Below are 14,599 nucleotides of genomic sequence, written 5' to 3'. Positions count from 1 at the left end.
CCAATCAGAGACGTCGCGGAGCCCGGCGGACTACATTGCCCAGTAACCTCCTGGGCTCCGCTGTGTTTTCCTATTCTGGGGTGCAGGGGGCAGCTGAACCACTCCAGCCTGGGACTGCTAGGAAGGTTGCGGGTCCGCCCGGCCGAGCCGAACGAGGGAAATGGTCCTCACCCGGCCACTCGCCGGTTGAAAAGGGGCCGCCCTGGCAGGGAAGCGGCAGCCGCGGCGCGGTGCAGCGGCGAGAAGGGGTGCGTTTTCGCCTTGCCCTGCTGCTGAATGTCCGTCCCGGAGGAGGAGAGGCTTTTGCCGCTGACCCAGAGATGGCCCCGAGCGAGCAAGTTCCTACTGTCCGGCTGCGCGGCCACCGTGGCCGAGCTAGGTACCCGGCTGCCCACGCCTGGGCCTCCCGGGCCAGTGGCACGCGCCGCGCTGGGGGAGGGAGCGCGGGCGGCTTGGCGCCCGGCAGTGCGCATCGGAGAGGTCGCCCCTTCCACGCCCGCCTGGCGGAGGTGGTGGTGGAGGCCAGGCCCGCGGTGGGAGGAGGAGGGATTGAGGTCTCCACGGCCTTTTCCTTCTAATCTCGTCTAATGCTTCCCTTAGGCATGTGCTGTGGTGCTTGAATGTTGTACTTTGAGAAGCCTCGCCAGCTGTCATTCCTCTGTAGGAATCATTTTCCTTTTCATGAGGATGACCTTTTTAAAAACGTAATCTGTTTTCCATCGTTACTGAGATAATCTCTGTGGTTTATAGTCTTACACAGCCACACTGTCATTATCTTGTGGGTCCAAGTTGTGGACCTACCTTGTGGGACTTCCGTTATTAACCTGCCACTCACAGAGCATTGACTTAAGCATCCGCCAGTTACTTGACCTCTCTGAGTGTAATTCATCTATACTGTTTGCCTTGCAGGATTCTGAGAAGTCAATAATATATGATTGCTAAACCCAAGGCAGCACACCAATTAGTTGCGACATTTTTATAATTACTACAATACCAGGGACTGTGGATATATATTTGAAAAGACCCAGTTCTGACCTTCTTACAGGCTGCTGGGGAGACAGAGAAAGAGAATTATAATGTGCTACTTGTTATAATGAAGATATTATTAGGTGTCATAAAAGCATAGAAGAGCAGCCACATCTGCCTAAATGAGTCAGAAAAAACTTTAAGAGGCCATCTAGAGCGGAATGATGATGCCCTTGAATGAGCAAGTAGCGTTTATTCCAAGGATTTTGTGAGTAGTGTACTCATGTGTTTCCTGTGAAGCCTTAACTGTGTATTTTAAGATTACCCTTATATTTTCTTGCCTGTTACAAAAAAATAAAAAGAACAGTTCTGATGCGTTATCATTTGTAAATGTTAGTTGGTCCTATTTTAAGAGTTTATTTTTTAATTCTAGCATAGCCAGCCATGATCGGTTGTTTTGTGCTCTTCCATTTTGCCTTTTAGCCCCTCTATTTTTTAATGTCTCTCCTTTCGAAAATGATGGAGAATTTTTAATTTTCATTGTTTTTACTGAAATAAAATTCATCAGCTTAAAAAGATCTAAAAGCAGATTGCTGAATGATATTTCCAGGTTTTATTTTTAACTGATATGTCCCCCCTGCGACTCAATGGCTTTTATACAGGGCTGTTCCTCGTTAAAAATTCATGGAGAGAGTGGTGTGGGGAGAGTGGATGGAAATCAAAATGTGGGATGGTTTTAAGTACAAATCACTTCAGGAACCTGAAGCATCATTTAGGAAACCAGCAAGAAAATAAAACTTATTTTGAAAGACATAATCTGTGTAATATGGAGAATCCTATTAAGATTTTTCAGGTTTCATATGTCAATAAAACATTGTTTGAAGTCTATGCAAGCTACTTCTGTTCTAGGGAAACTGTCAGCAAGATACTAACTTTTCCAAAAACCAGTGGTAAGATTTAATATTCACTTCCCTTCCCCACATTGTTTTCTCTTGGAAAAGGTATACTGAGGTTTTGTGTCGGGTGGTGGTCATTGAAAAGTCTCATATAATGTGAGTAATGTTCATGAAGTTGTCTGAACGTCATTATTTTAATTATTCAGGACAGTTTCTTTATAAAGTTATAAGCTTTATCTTCCTTATGTAGGCCATGTAGCTTAACTGTATTAAGGTAAAAGGCCTATCTCTAATTTAAAATTTAAAACCAAAAAATTTTTCCAAAATACAGTTAGTACTTGTAAGGAGGCCATGAGTAGGCCTTGCATATAATTTAGTGCTGGAAAAATAATTCCATCTATGCTTTAATTGAAAGAATATTGAGCTTGTGACCCTTGCATATAAAAGACAACATTATAAACTCCATTACATTTTCTGCATCTCAAACATCATGTCAGTGATTCATCTGCATGTGAACATCATCCATGAAATTATAGAATTCAGCTTCCTCTAGCATTTATTGTAGTACATAAGAATATATAGTGCAGTATTCTAATGTTACATTAGATCTCAAATAATCATGGCTGCAGTCAAGAGGATGGTACAGAATATGGATAAATTATTTCCCATTGAAAAGCAAAAATTAATGACTAACAGATATTAAAGTGAAATTTCTGAATAGAAAGAACCCAAGGCTTGTCATTTTTATTTTATTTTATTTTATTTTATTTTATTTTTGCCAGTGGTACGAGATGCTCTTGCGTAGTGATTCTTAAATTTGGAACTGCGTGAGAATCAAGTTTCTAAACTCTCTTCAACCTACTGAATTAGAATCCATGGGCATGGGGCTAGGAAATTTCTAATTTTTAAAATCTCCCTAGCTGATTCTGTTATATTCTAAAATTTGAGAACAACCAGTCTTGGGAAAATATTACTCCTATAATTTTAGATTTTTGTTTGTTTCTCTGAATGTTGTGGGTTTTTCCCTGCATTTGTGTTTTTGTTAGCAACCTTTCCCCTGGATCTCACAAAAACTCGACTCCAAATGCAAGGAGAAGCAGCTCTTGCTCGGTTGGGAGACGGTGCAAGAGAATCTGCCCCCTATAGGGGAATGGTGCGCACAGCCCTAGGGATCATTCAAGAGGAGGGCTTTCTAAAGCTTTGGCAAGGAGTGACACCGGCCATTTACAGACACGTAGGTATTTATCTTGATTCTAGCTGGTAAGTTTGTTATGAGTTATGTGTTTGTCTCCTGTGCTTTTCTGTTTGTCCAAAAACAAGCTAGTTTTTTTCTCCTACTGAATCAATAACTGAACACATACAGCACATAGTCTTTTTTTATTATTTATTTATTTATCTATTTTATTTATTTATTTATTTTTTGAGAGTTGCACTCTATTGCCCAGGCTGTAGTGCAGTGGTGCCATCTCGGCTCACTGCAACCTCCACCTCCCAGGTTCAAGCAATTCTCCTGACTCAGCCTCCCGAGTAGCTGGGACTACAGGTGCACGCCACCACACCCAGCTAATTTTTTTTCTTTTTTCCTTTTTTTTTGTTTTGAGAGAGTCTCTCTGTTGCCCAGGCTATAGCACAGTGGTGTGACCTCAGCTCACTGCAACCTCCATCTCCCAGGTTCAAGCAATTCTCCTGCCTCAGCCTCCTGAATAGCTAGGATTACAGGCGCACACCACCACACCTGGCTAATTTTTGTATTTTTAGTAGAGATGGGGTTTCACCACGTTGGTCAGGCTAGTCTTGAACTCTTCATGAAATTTTTGTATTTTTAGTAGAGACAGGGTTTCACCATATTGATCAGGCTGGTCCGAAACTCCTGACCTCAAGTGATCCACCTGCCTTGGCCTCCCAAAGTGCTAGGATTACAGGCATGAGCCAATGTGCCTGGCCAGAACACATATAGTCTCTTAAGAAGAAAAAACTTAACTACCAATTATTATTAAGAAGTTACTGTCCTAAATTTTTAGAAACGCATACTCACGTATTTAGGGATGAACTGTCATGAAGTCTGTAAACCACTTTAAAATATTAATTAAGCAAAAAACAATGAAGCAAGCCAGGTATGGTGGCTTATGCCTATAATCCCAGCAGTTTGGAAAGCCAAGGCAGGATAATTGCTTGAGCCCAGGAGTTCGAGACCAGCCTGAGCAAGATGGCAAGACCCTGTCTCTACAAAGAGTAAGAAAATTAGCCAGGCAAAGTGGCACATGACTATAGTCCCCACTACTCAGGAGGCTGAAGTGTGAAAACACCTCGAACCCAGGAATTCAAGGGGGCAGTGAGCTTTGATCCTGCCACTGCACTCCAGCCTGGGCAATAACACAAGACCCCATCTCTAAAAAAATTAAATTGGGCCGGGTGCTGTGGCTCACGCCTGTAATCCAGCACTTTGGGAGGCACAGGCGGGTAAGATCACGTGAGGTCAGGAGTTCGAGACTAGCCTGGCCAACATGGTGAAACCCTGTCTCTACTAAAAATACAAAAATTAGCTGGGCATGGTGGTGCATTTCTGTAGTCCCAGCTACTCAGGAGGCTGAGGCAGGAAAATCGCTTGAATCCAGGAGGTGGAGGTTGCAGTGAGCCAAGATCATGCCATTGCACTCCAGCCTGGGTGACAAGAGTGAAACTCTGTCTCAGAAGAATACAAAATAAATTTTAAAAGTTAGACAGTTAAGGAAATATAGCAGAAATGTTAGTGGTTGATAAATCTCAATAGGTAGAGATAGAGGGAGTTATATATTATTTACTCTTCAGTGTTTGAAAATTTTCTTAATAAAAATTTGTATAGTTTTAAGAAAGAAAAAAATGAATAGCCGATATCATTTTTCTTCACCTAAGAACTTTAAACACATTTACATTTTTCATATTTTTTGAAAATTAACATATTTATTACAGTGCCAAATCTCATGAGTCTCTGTCTCATAATCTAAGACCAGGCTACTCTGAAAGAGAACAGAGTTCACTGCCTAATCCAACACTGGCTGTAGTGTAAATGCAACACAGGTGATTTTTGCCCCGGTTCCAAGGCTACCTAACTAGCTATGTGGGCCTTAGTCACCCTTAAAGGAAGATGGTTGCAACTATGCCAGTGAGAACATTTTTCTGCTCTGCTTTCACAGTGACACTCACAAGAGGAGGACTTGACTTTTTAGCTTGTGTACGGGAGAATCTAAAATTGGCTTCAAAGGAGGTAGGATAGGTTTGGCATTTTTCTCCTCATAATGTTTCCTGAAGCATGAAAGGATCCTTGATCAGAAAAGTGCTCAGTTCTAATTTCTGATATTTGCTGGCTTAATATTTTTAAAGACTCAGTTCTCCAGATGAGTCAGTTAGGGTGTATCATCAAAAACTTTCTAGAATTGTGTGCAGAGACTGTTACTGGTTTTGCAAGTTGTATATTTTTGAGTATCTTAAAATACTTCATCAACTTTCTAAAACATTAAGAAAAGCTCTCTATACAAATACCATGTATTGATTTTAATTATTTTGTTTTCCATCGTTTTAAAAATATTTTCTCCTTTGCATCCCATTATTATTTTGAGTTTCATTTCTTTTCATTTGTAGTTTGTTGTTCATTGTATTGTTTTACAGCTAAGATTCATTTCATATGTTTGATACTTGGCTGAAAAATTACAATAAATTCTCCAATGAAATTATGTATCTTTATGTAATGAAAATACCTGCTGTGCACCAAGGTATGTACTAGGGCACCTGGGGTAAGTAAAAACAAACACACAGAGCCTGCCTAGAGAAGCTCATGGTCTGATGGAAAGATAAGCAAGAAAAGTTAATTTCTAATCAATATGATCAAAAGGTCAGAGAGCACTTTCTGAAAAACATGTTTTTGAGTTGAGTCCTGAAAGACAAGGACATGTTAGTAAAGCAGAGAAGGGAGAATTCATTTTGGAAAGATCAGACAGTATGTGGGAAGGCAAGAGTCTGAAAAGAACATGCCCCATTTGGAGAAGCATCAAGAAACCCACATGTCAGAAGCATCGGCCCCATGAGACAAAGACACAGCTAGAGAGATTGACTAGGCCATGTCGGAATGTCCTCTTATTTTATATAGACATAAGCATATAGATACATGTAGCCAAAGTTACCTTTTTAATGATCTTTTTTACACAGTGTACTCCGGAGGTCGAATGGTCACATATGAACATCTCCGAGAGGTTGTGTTTGGCAAGAGTGAAGATGAGCATTATCCCCTTTGGTAAGTTTTGTTTTGAAAATAACATGCTGTTGCCCCAAATGCCTTAATGTTTATTAGGTTTATGTAAAATTGTACATTTGTACCCAAATTGCCTTAAAATAATTATGGACTTAAAATAATAAATAATTACAATATAAGTCCATGTAATTGAGCATTTTACTGCACATGGTATACAGACATACATGTACATATATATATAAGGTGCATATATAGAGATATTTAATATTTTACTGTTGAAAGAATTCTTATAGAGTACCTTTTTATTTCTCTTTTTATTAAGAACTCTCGGCTTTAGAGTCAGTCAGGGATGGGCTCAGATTCCTGCTCTACTACTGTATAACCTGGACAAACTGCTTCACCTTTTTTATCTTCAGTTTTCACAGCTATAGAAGTAACACTAACCATTAAGTGTTTTTATAGGACTAGGTGAGATTATTAATGTAAGTGTATATTATTTAACAGAAACTGAAAAAATCGGTTACTATAAATAATATACATAGAGTGCCTATAAATAAATAGAAATATAGAAAACACAGGCTGGGCACGGTGGCTCATGCCTGTAATCCCAGCATTTTGGGAGGCCAATGTGGGCAGATCACCTGAGGTCAGGAGTTCGAGACCAGCCTGGCCAACATGGCAAACCCCTGTCTCTACTAAAAATACAAAAAATTAGCTGGGTGTGGTGGTGGGGGCCTGTAATCCCAGCTACACAGGAGGCAGAGGCAGGAGAATCGCTTGAACCTGGGAGGCGGAGGTCGCTGTGAACTGAGATTGCACTATTGCGCTCCAGCCTGGGCAACAGAGCAAGGCTCTGTCTCAAAAAATAAAAAATAAAAATAAAAAATTTTATGTATATAATTATAATATATAACCTCTCAGCTGGACCACTGCCACAGCCATCTAACTTGTCTCCTCCTTCATCCTCAAATGTGTACCCGGTATCCAGAGTGATTTATTTGAAACACAGATATTAACACGCTATTGGTGTCCTTAAAACTTGTCACTGGCTTCTAATCACCCACAAAATAAAGTGGAAATTTTGGAATGTGACTTAGAAGATCTGCAAAATCTGACCTGTGCCTTCAGAGAACTAAGCAATTCATTGATTCTCTTGCAGAGTGGTGCACTAATGAGCTGAAAGATTCCACTGCCTGCACATACCAAACTGTTCTTCACCTCTGTGTGTGTGTGTGTGTGTGTGTGTATAGAGAGAGAGAAAGTGTGTGTGTGTGTATATATGTGTGTGTATATATGTGTGTGTATATATATATATAGAGAGAGAGAGAGGGGAAAAAACACAATAAACTAAGGAAAAGATTCCAATAGGCAGTTCACAAAAGAAATATACATGTTCATTAAACATTAAAATGTTCAAACTCACCAATAATCAAGGGGATTAATTAAAACTAACTTTAAGCTGTTAGTGGAAATATAAGTTATAATAGTCTTTCTGGAGCATAAATTACTTGTTAACATTTTTGAATGTGTAATCCTTTAACCCTTTGTGATTATAATCATTTATAAATGCTTCTACATATGCATCAAGATAGATACAAAGATATTGACTGTAGCAGTGTTGATGATAGAAATTTTTTTTTAATTTAAACTATTGATTGGAAGCAGTTAAGTAGGTTATGATATATTTATGGCATAACACAGCTATCGAAAGCATGAGGTAGGTTTCATGTGACTAGCATGGAAAGATGCCTATAAAATCTTTCTTAGTGTTAAAAAAATCCAAGTCACAACTATAAAAAAAAGGGCAATATATAGTTTCACCTTTCAGGCCACATTTCTTTATCCTGTTTTTGAAAAATTGTAATGTACTAAGCTATACTAATTGCTTTCCCAAAGTCAGTTATGGAATAGAAGATTAATAGTCCTTGCATTTTGGAATTTCTTCCAGAAGGCAAAGGTTTAAGTAAAAAGTTCAAAGGAAATATTATACCAGAACTTTCAGGGTGGGTAGGTTTAACGTCCTTTTGACCCAATCAGAACAATTTATTCAGTAATTATGGTATGCCAGTCTTATACTTAATACTGAGGCTGTAGTAATGAAAAAGAAATAATCCTGCTGTCATTCAGCTTACAGTAACAGTCGATGAATAAACAATTAGAATTATGTAAAAAATACAGAAAAAGAGTAGTTTTGAGAGATGCAAAGAGAAGAAAATATGATACTGTGCTTATCATTGTGTGGAGAAACAGGCATTTTCATAGGTTGCTGGTGGAAGTGCAAATTGATAAAGGTTTTCTGGAAAGCAATTTGACAGGCTCTAGCAAATGTTATGTAAATGTTCACATTTCTTAAAATTATGCTAGTTAAATAAATTATGGCATATCCATAAAATGAAATACTATCGAACTATTAAAAAGAATGAGGCTGCTCTATATGATCTGATAGGGATAACCTTTAAGATATGCTGTTAAGAAAACAGTGTAGAACACTGTACAACTTGACATTCTATATTAGTGCTTTTACAAAGGAACATTTGTACAGATATGCTTGTGTATGCACAAACTGTCAGTCATAACTTAATGTTTAAGACTGTGGGCTCTACATGCAGGCTGTCTGGATTCACATCTTGGCTGTCCCACTCATTCGTTGTGTGATTTGAGCTGTCATTCAACTGCTCCGTGCTTCAGTTTCCTCATCTGACAGAGAGAATGACAGCACTGTCACGAGGGTTGATAGGAGAATTAAATGGTATTTTTAAAATGCTCAGAACAGTGCCTGACATGAGCATTCAGTGAATTTGTTATTATATCTGGCAAGGGGTATAATAAAATAGTAGTAGTGATTGCTTCACTGGAGGGGAGCTGGGCATAGGGGTCAGAAGGAGACTTTTCTTTTATACCCTTTTATAGTTCTTCAAGTTATTTTAAAGTAAAAGGAAATAAAATATTTATTTTCCCCGAGACTACTGCAGTAATCTGGGTTAAAGGTGACTGGAGTCTAGCCTTTGTCTGTTAGGCTGACTACATCTACGCAGTTTTGATTCCCCTGTAGTTGGAGTTAAACTACAATTATCAATTCAGATGTGTATATCTTTGAAACAACTGCTCTTTCCTTTGGATTTCAGGCCATATAAGGCCTGAAATTTTCACTCCTTATACTCCTTTAACCTCCCATCAGTAAATAGTCAAACTGTTTACTCTGTGACTTACTTGGGTATGCCCTTTTCTTTACTTGATCTGAAATCTCTTACCTAGGCCCTGTACTAGCTCAGTATTGGTTCACTGTAAAATTCATGAAATTAATGGAAACTTTAAAAACAATTTCTTTCTACAATTAGGAAATCAGTCATTGGAGGGATGATGGCTGGTGTTATTGGCCAGTTTTTAGCCAATCCAACTGACCTAGTGAAGGTTCAGATGCAAATGGAAGGAAAAAGGAAACTGGAAGGAAAACCATTGCGGTAAGTTCTCCAATTAACCAATACTTCTCTTTTTCCCTTGGCCACCATCATATTTTTAACATGTACCTGGTAGAATTATCATCCAATATGCAGTAAAGATATTACTTCTGACTTTTTTAATTTGGAAGTTCATTAAGAGGAAAACTAAGCTGGATCTTTTCTTTGCACTAGAAAGTGTACATGTTCTATACCAGACAAATTATATGTGTGTGATATTCTTTGCTGGTTTTTCCAGCCAATGCTAGACTTGTCCCCTACTGCAGGTTAACATAAACAGTTTGATTATTAAAACTTGCCCTGGTATGAATCTCAATTTTGCCATTGTGGCTTGGTGTTGTGGAAGTACTTAACATTTCTGGTCTCTTGGGTTTTCATCTTTATAAACTCCCTCAAAAGGCTGTCATGATGGTTAACATGCCTGGCTGCTCATTAGTGTGAAAAACCTTGCTTTCGTTCCCTTCACCCTGCAGGAAGAGAGTAGCAGGGTTAACGTTGCATATTGTCCCAACTTTCTTGTTGAATCTAATTCCTTCTTCATCTTGAAGCCCTCTTTTTCCCTAATTTAAAGGAATTTTTAAGTATGGCTTTGGTATATAAAATCCTCCCATTGCATTACACTATATTATTGAAATCCGACTTTCTTTCAAGGGTTCCATGTTCAACAGTTTATTAAAATACTACTTGGTTTCCCCTGGGAGAGGGACAAAATCATGCAGATGGATAGACCTTTCCCAGAAAAAAGGGAAGTACAGGATGACTTGAGCTGAGTACAAAGGGAGCTGCTCCTCCGAACACTCCAGGTCTGCAGCTGAGCCAGAGGCAAAGGAGGGTTTGGGGCCATCTTCACCACTGACCACTGCTCTCTGCCCCTCTTCGTGTAGCTGACTCAGTGGAAAAGGAGGCTGGGCTACTGCAGCCCAGGGTCCCCTTCAGCCTTCAAAACATGGAGAGAACATGCACAGCACAGGAGAAAAGGGTACCACTGTGACTTAACCAAGTAGTTTATAGAACCCCAGGGCCCAGTTTGTCATCTTATAACAACTTCTAATGACTAAGTAACAGGGAGAAGTCACGCTGCCTTCTTGGATAGGAGGAGAAAACTGGTTATTAGGATCCAGAAATATCTGAGTTTTTAACTGATCCCTCAGTTTTTTCCTCTCTGTTCTTAATGTTGGAAATTTGTGGTTTGAATACACCTAATGTAGTGCATTTTAATAATCAAACTCTTTATATTAACGTGTAATGGGGACAAGTCTATATACTATAGAAAAGAGCATGAACATCGAGATGAGACAGCCTGGGATTCAAAGCCAGTCTTTACCACATCTTAGCTTTGTAATCATAGTCAAATTCCTTGCCCATTTTAAGCCTTGGTTTCTTCAAATGTAAATTAAAATCATATTATCTATCTCATGAGTTTTCAGTATTAAAATGCTGTCATGTATATTAAATACTTGGCACTTAGTGCTCCATAAATTTTAGTTACAGTGATCATCATTCATGATCATAACTTCTCATGTAGCATAACAGCAATAAATATGTGACATTGTCTTTTTGGTGAGATTCAGAGAGTGTGATGCCTGAGTAAAAGCCACACAGGCTAGTAAGTGGTGAAGGTGGCATTTGACTTCAGGTTTTTCTGACTGCATAAAGCTCAAACTTTTTTTTAATGCCAGAGGATTCCGTATTTGGTTTATGCTTCTTCAGCACCGTTCTTCATCTATCTAGAGAGAAATGAGCAAGATAGTCTACTAAATTTTCTTGAAGCTAAAATTCTTCCATTTTAAGAACTCTTATTATGAAATTGTCCTTTTTACTTCTTAGTCTGTCATTTTTTATGAGATTAATTGTTGTTAATGTCATTATTTAATGAACTCTAAAAATTTGCAGGTCCCTTCCATCACCAGTAAAATTAATTCAGAAGTCTGATAACCTTTGGTTTTCTCCTATAATTAATATGTGTAGTGATAATATAAAATATCAAGAAAGGTATTTTTATCTGTTTAATAATCTTGAGAAGATGACACAGTTTATAAAGATTTCCGTTAAAAATGTTTAAGTCAAATGTTGGCTTTTTTTCCTAAAGGATTATTATGTTTATCTGTAAATTAGACTTACGTAGATTGCTTCAATTTCTAATAATTCTGGATAAATTATATCTGGATGTTACTTACTCCAGATGATAAGAGCTGTAAGTGAAGCTTATCCAGTTGCATTTCATACACAGGAATATATGGAGTTTTCACATTTTGTTATTATTCTCCTTAGATTTCGTGGTGTACATCATGCATTTGCAAAAATCTTAGCTGAAGGAGGAATACGTGGGCTGTGGGCAGGCTGGGTACCCAATATACAAAGAGCAGCGCTGGTGAATATGGGAGGTAATGGAAACTTTGTTAAATTCTAAAAAGTTCTAATTGCCTTCATAGTTAAAAGCACTTAAATTAGAGAAGTGAAAATTTATGTTTTATTTTTATTTATAATATATTGGTGACCATATATTGTTGACCAGCTGTATAGATTTTCTAGGTCATAATTGAATATTTTCCACAGAGCATTTTTGCTTCATTCTACAGTGATGTATGAAAAGGATTTACTAAAATAGGCAAATTGTGACAATAAGGAGACAAGGCCAAACTATTTCTAAGGTCCTCCTCTCTAGTCCAGACTTTCCTTTAAGATTAAAACCGATAGATACAGCTATCTGATTGTTGTTGTATCCAGACTGTCCAAATCTTTCCCCTGGCAATCCTGCTCCCATTCCTAACACCCCAGGCCAGAAACCTGAATGTTCTCTTAACTCATCCCTACCCCTCACTTCTCATATTCACTTACCAATTCTGTCTCCCAAATATTTCTTAAAAGTTTTCCCCTCCAATACCTACTACTTCAGTATCCTTGAAATGACGATTTGTACACCATCAGCCTTGAAAACCTCTCAGCTGGACCACTGCCACAGCCATCTAACTCGTCTCCTCCTCCATCCTCAAATATGTGCCTGGTATCCAGAGTGATTTATTTGAAACACAGATATTAACACGCTATTGGTGTTCTTAAAACTTGTCACTGGAATATAAATAGCATTTTTAGAGTTCCAGTAATATAGTACCTAAACATCAAAGGAAGTCAATCTTTGTGTGCGAAAGAAGCTAGAAACTCTTCTTTCACACCATTCTTTCTACATTCTTCATAATCTCAAAAATATATCACCACTCTTTCAGCTGTACAAGCAGAAACCTAGGCATGATTTTTGGCTCTTCTTTTTCATTTGCTCCATTGCTTATATCCAAGCAGTCACCAAATCCAGTCATTCCATCTTCCAGATATATCTCAGACTCATACTTTTCTCCATCCCTGGAGCCATTCTGTTGTCCAAGTATTATTTATTCCCTCCAACTGGACCACTATAGAGGCCTCACAACTGGTTTTTCCATATCTACCCCATTCCCATTTTGCCCCACTATGCCTTCGAAACTGATTTTACCAAGATTATCTTTGCTGTTACCTTATTTTTTAAAATTTAAAGCTATCTTCATTTTCACCATCCCTATAAATGGTGCCTCTGTCCTTTAAATTGTTCACACTCAAAACCTTGCAGTTGTCTTTGATTTCTTTCTACCATTCTGTATTCAGTCTGCTGGCTGATCCTGTTGATTCTTCAAAATTTATCCAGAACTTGACCAGGGCTCCACTACTCCCTTATTCAAGTCGTCATCGTCGCTTACCGGGATGACTGCTCTGCCTTGTTTTCTTGTAGTCTACTCTTAATAGAACTATTGAGTTCTTAATAGAGTTCTCAGTAGTTCTGTTAAGTTCTAAATAGTAACCTGGGGCAGTCACTCCTCTGCTCAAAAGCCTCCCCTGGCTCCTGACGCTCTTCATCATCTAGACTCTGCTACTCCTTGCATATTCTGCTGCTGCTGGCCCAGTCTTCTGGCTGTTCCTCTACCACCACAAGCTGACCCCTGACTCAGGGTTAGAAAGCATACTGTATTTTTGCCTGGGGCAATTTCTCTTAGCTATCTACAAGTTTGTTTTCTCATGCTTTCTTTTGGTCTCTGTTCAAATGTCCACTTATCAAGAGGTCTTGCCTGATCACCCTATTTAAAATTAATAGAAACTATTCCTCCCTACCCTCTGGTACTCTCTGTCCCTTTCCTTACCTTCTTTGTCTTCAGGGCATTTACTTCAAGAGCAAGTGCATCTGAAACACCATGTAGTTTACTTGATTGTCTCATCCCACAACAGAGAGCAAGGGTGTTTGTTCACTTTGTCCATGGCTGTTTCCCCCAGTGCAATCAAATGTACCTATCCATTCTTGCCTTATTAAAACTTACTTCCCTATACTTTAGTGTGGGTAAACTTTATATAACTCCAGCATTGTGATGTCATTCTCCTATTTAAAACCCTTCCATAGCTCTTCATTGCCATTAGAGAAAATGTATAAAAGGGCCAGGCGCGGTGGCTCACGCCTATAATCCCAGCACTTTGGGAGGCAGAGGTGAGCAGATCTCTTGAGCTCTGGAGTTTGAAACCAGCCTGGGTAACATAGTAAAACCCCATCTCTACAAAAATATTTAAAAATTAGCCGGATGCACACCTGTAATCCCAGCTCCTTGGGAGGCTGAGGCACAAGAATCGCTTCAGCCCAAGAGGCGGAGGTTGCAATGAGCCGAGATTGTGCCACTGCACTCAAGCCTGGGTGACAGAGACCCTGTCTTGAAAATGTATAAAAGGCTTAATGTAGAATAATGGTCAGGACCTTTTATTTATAAGTGATAGGATTTCAATTCAGCTTTGGCTAAAAAAAGTAATTTATTGGCTCAAATACTAAAAGGCCCAGGGGTTGAGCTGACTTTAGGCACAGCTAGATTCAGGAGTCCAAATGATACATTTGACTTTCTGTCTCTTCTTCTTTTCCTCTCTCTCTGTAGCTGTGCTTTCCTTGAGAACAAGAAAGATTCCTTGGTATCTTTTATCCTGGTACACATTCCTGCCCCAAGCCTAGCATATTCTTGACACAAGACATTCACTGTTGACTGATGAATATT

General features: G+C 38.8%; 1 protein-coding gene across 4 annotated transcripts in view; it reads left to right on the top strand.

Annotated features, from left to right (window-relative positions):
• The first annotated feature begins 34 nt into the window (after positions 1 to 34).
• The window catches only part of SLC25A27 (solute carrier family 25 member 27), a 29,765-nt gene continuing 15,200 nt past the window's right edge, over positions 35 to 14,599 (top strand). For 3 of the 4 annotated variants that reach the window (XM_015136461.3, XM_015136463.3, XM_015136462.3), the window contains exons 1-5: positions 63 to 379; positions 2,909 to 3,100; positions 6,045 to 6,129; positions 9,426 to 9,548; positions 11,817 to 11,929. In XM_015136461.3, the coding sequence (XP_014991947.1) occupies positions 277 to 379; positions 2,909 to 3,100; positions 6,045 to 6,129; positions 9,426 to 9,548; positions 11,817 to 11,929 (616 nt within the window). In that variant the 5' untranslated portion in view covers positions 63 to 276. Of the gene's footprint in view, positions 380 to 2,908; positions 3,101 to 6,044; positions 6,130 to 9,425; positions 9,549 to 11,816; positions 11,930 to 14,599 lie in introns of all 4 variants that reach the window. The other variant, NM_001260849.1, reaches the window with a different exon arrangement.

The sequence above is a fragment of the Macaca mulatta genome, chromosome 4 (assembly GCF_049350105.2).
Source record: "Macaca mulatta isolate MMU2019108-1 chromosome 4, T2T-MMU8v2.0, whole genome shotgun sequence".
In the NCBI taxonomy this organism is placed as follows: domain Eukaryota; kingdom Metazoa; phylum Chordata; class Mammalia; order Primates; family Cercopithecidae; genus Macaca; species Macaca mulatta.
Note: the sequence above shows the minus strand (reverse complement) of the source record. Positions and strands in the feature narration are given on the sequence as shown.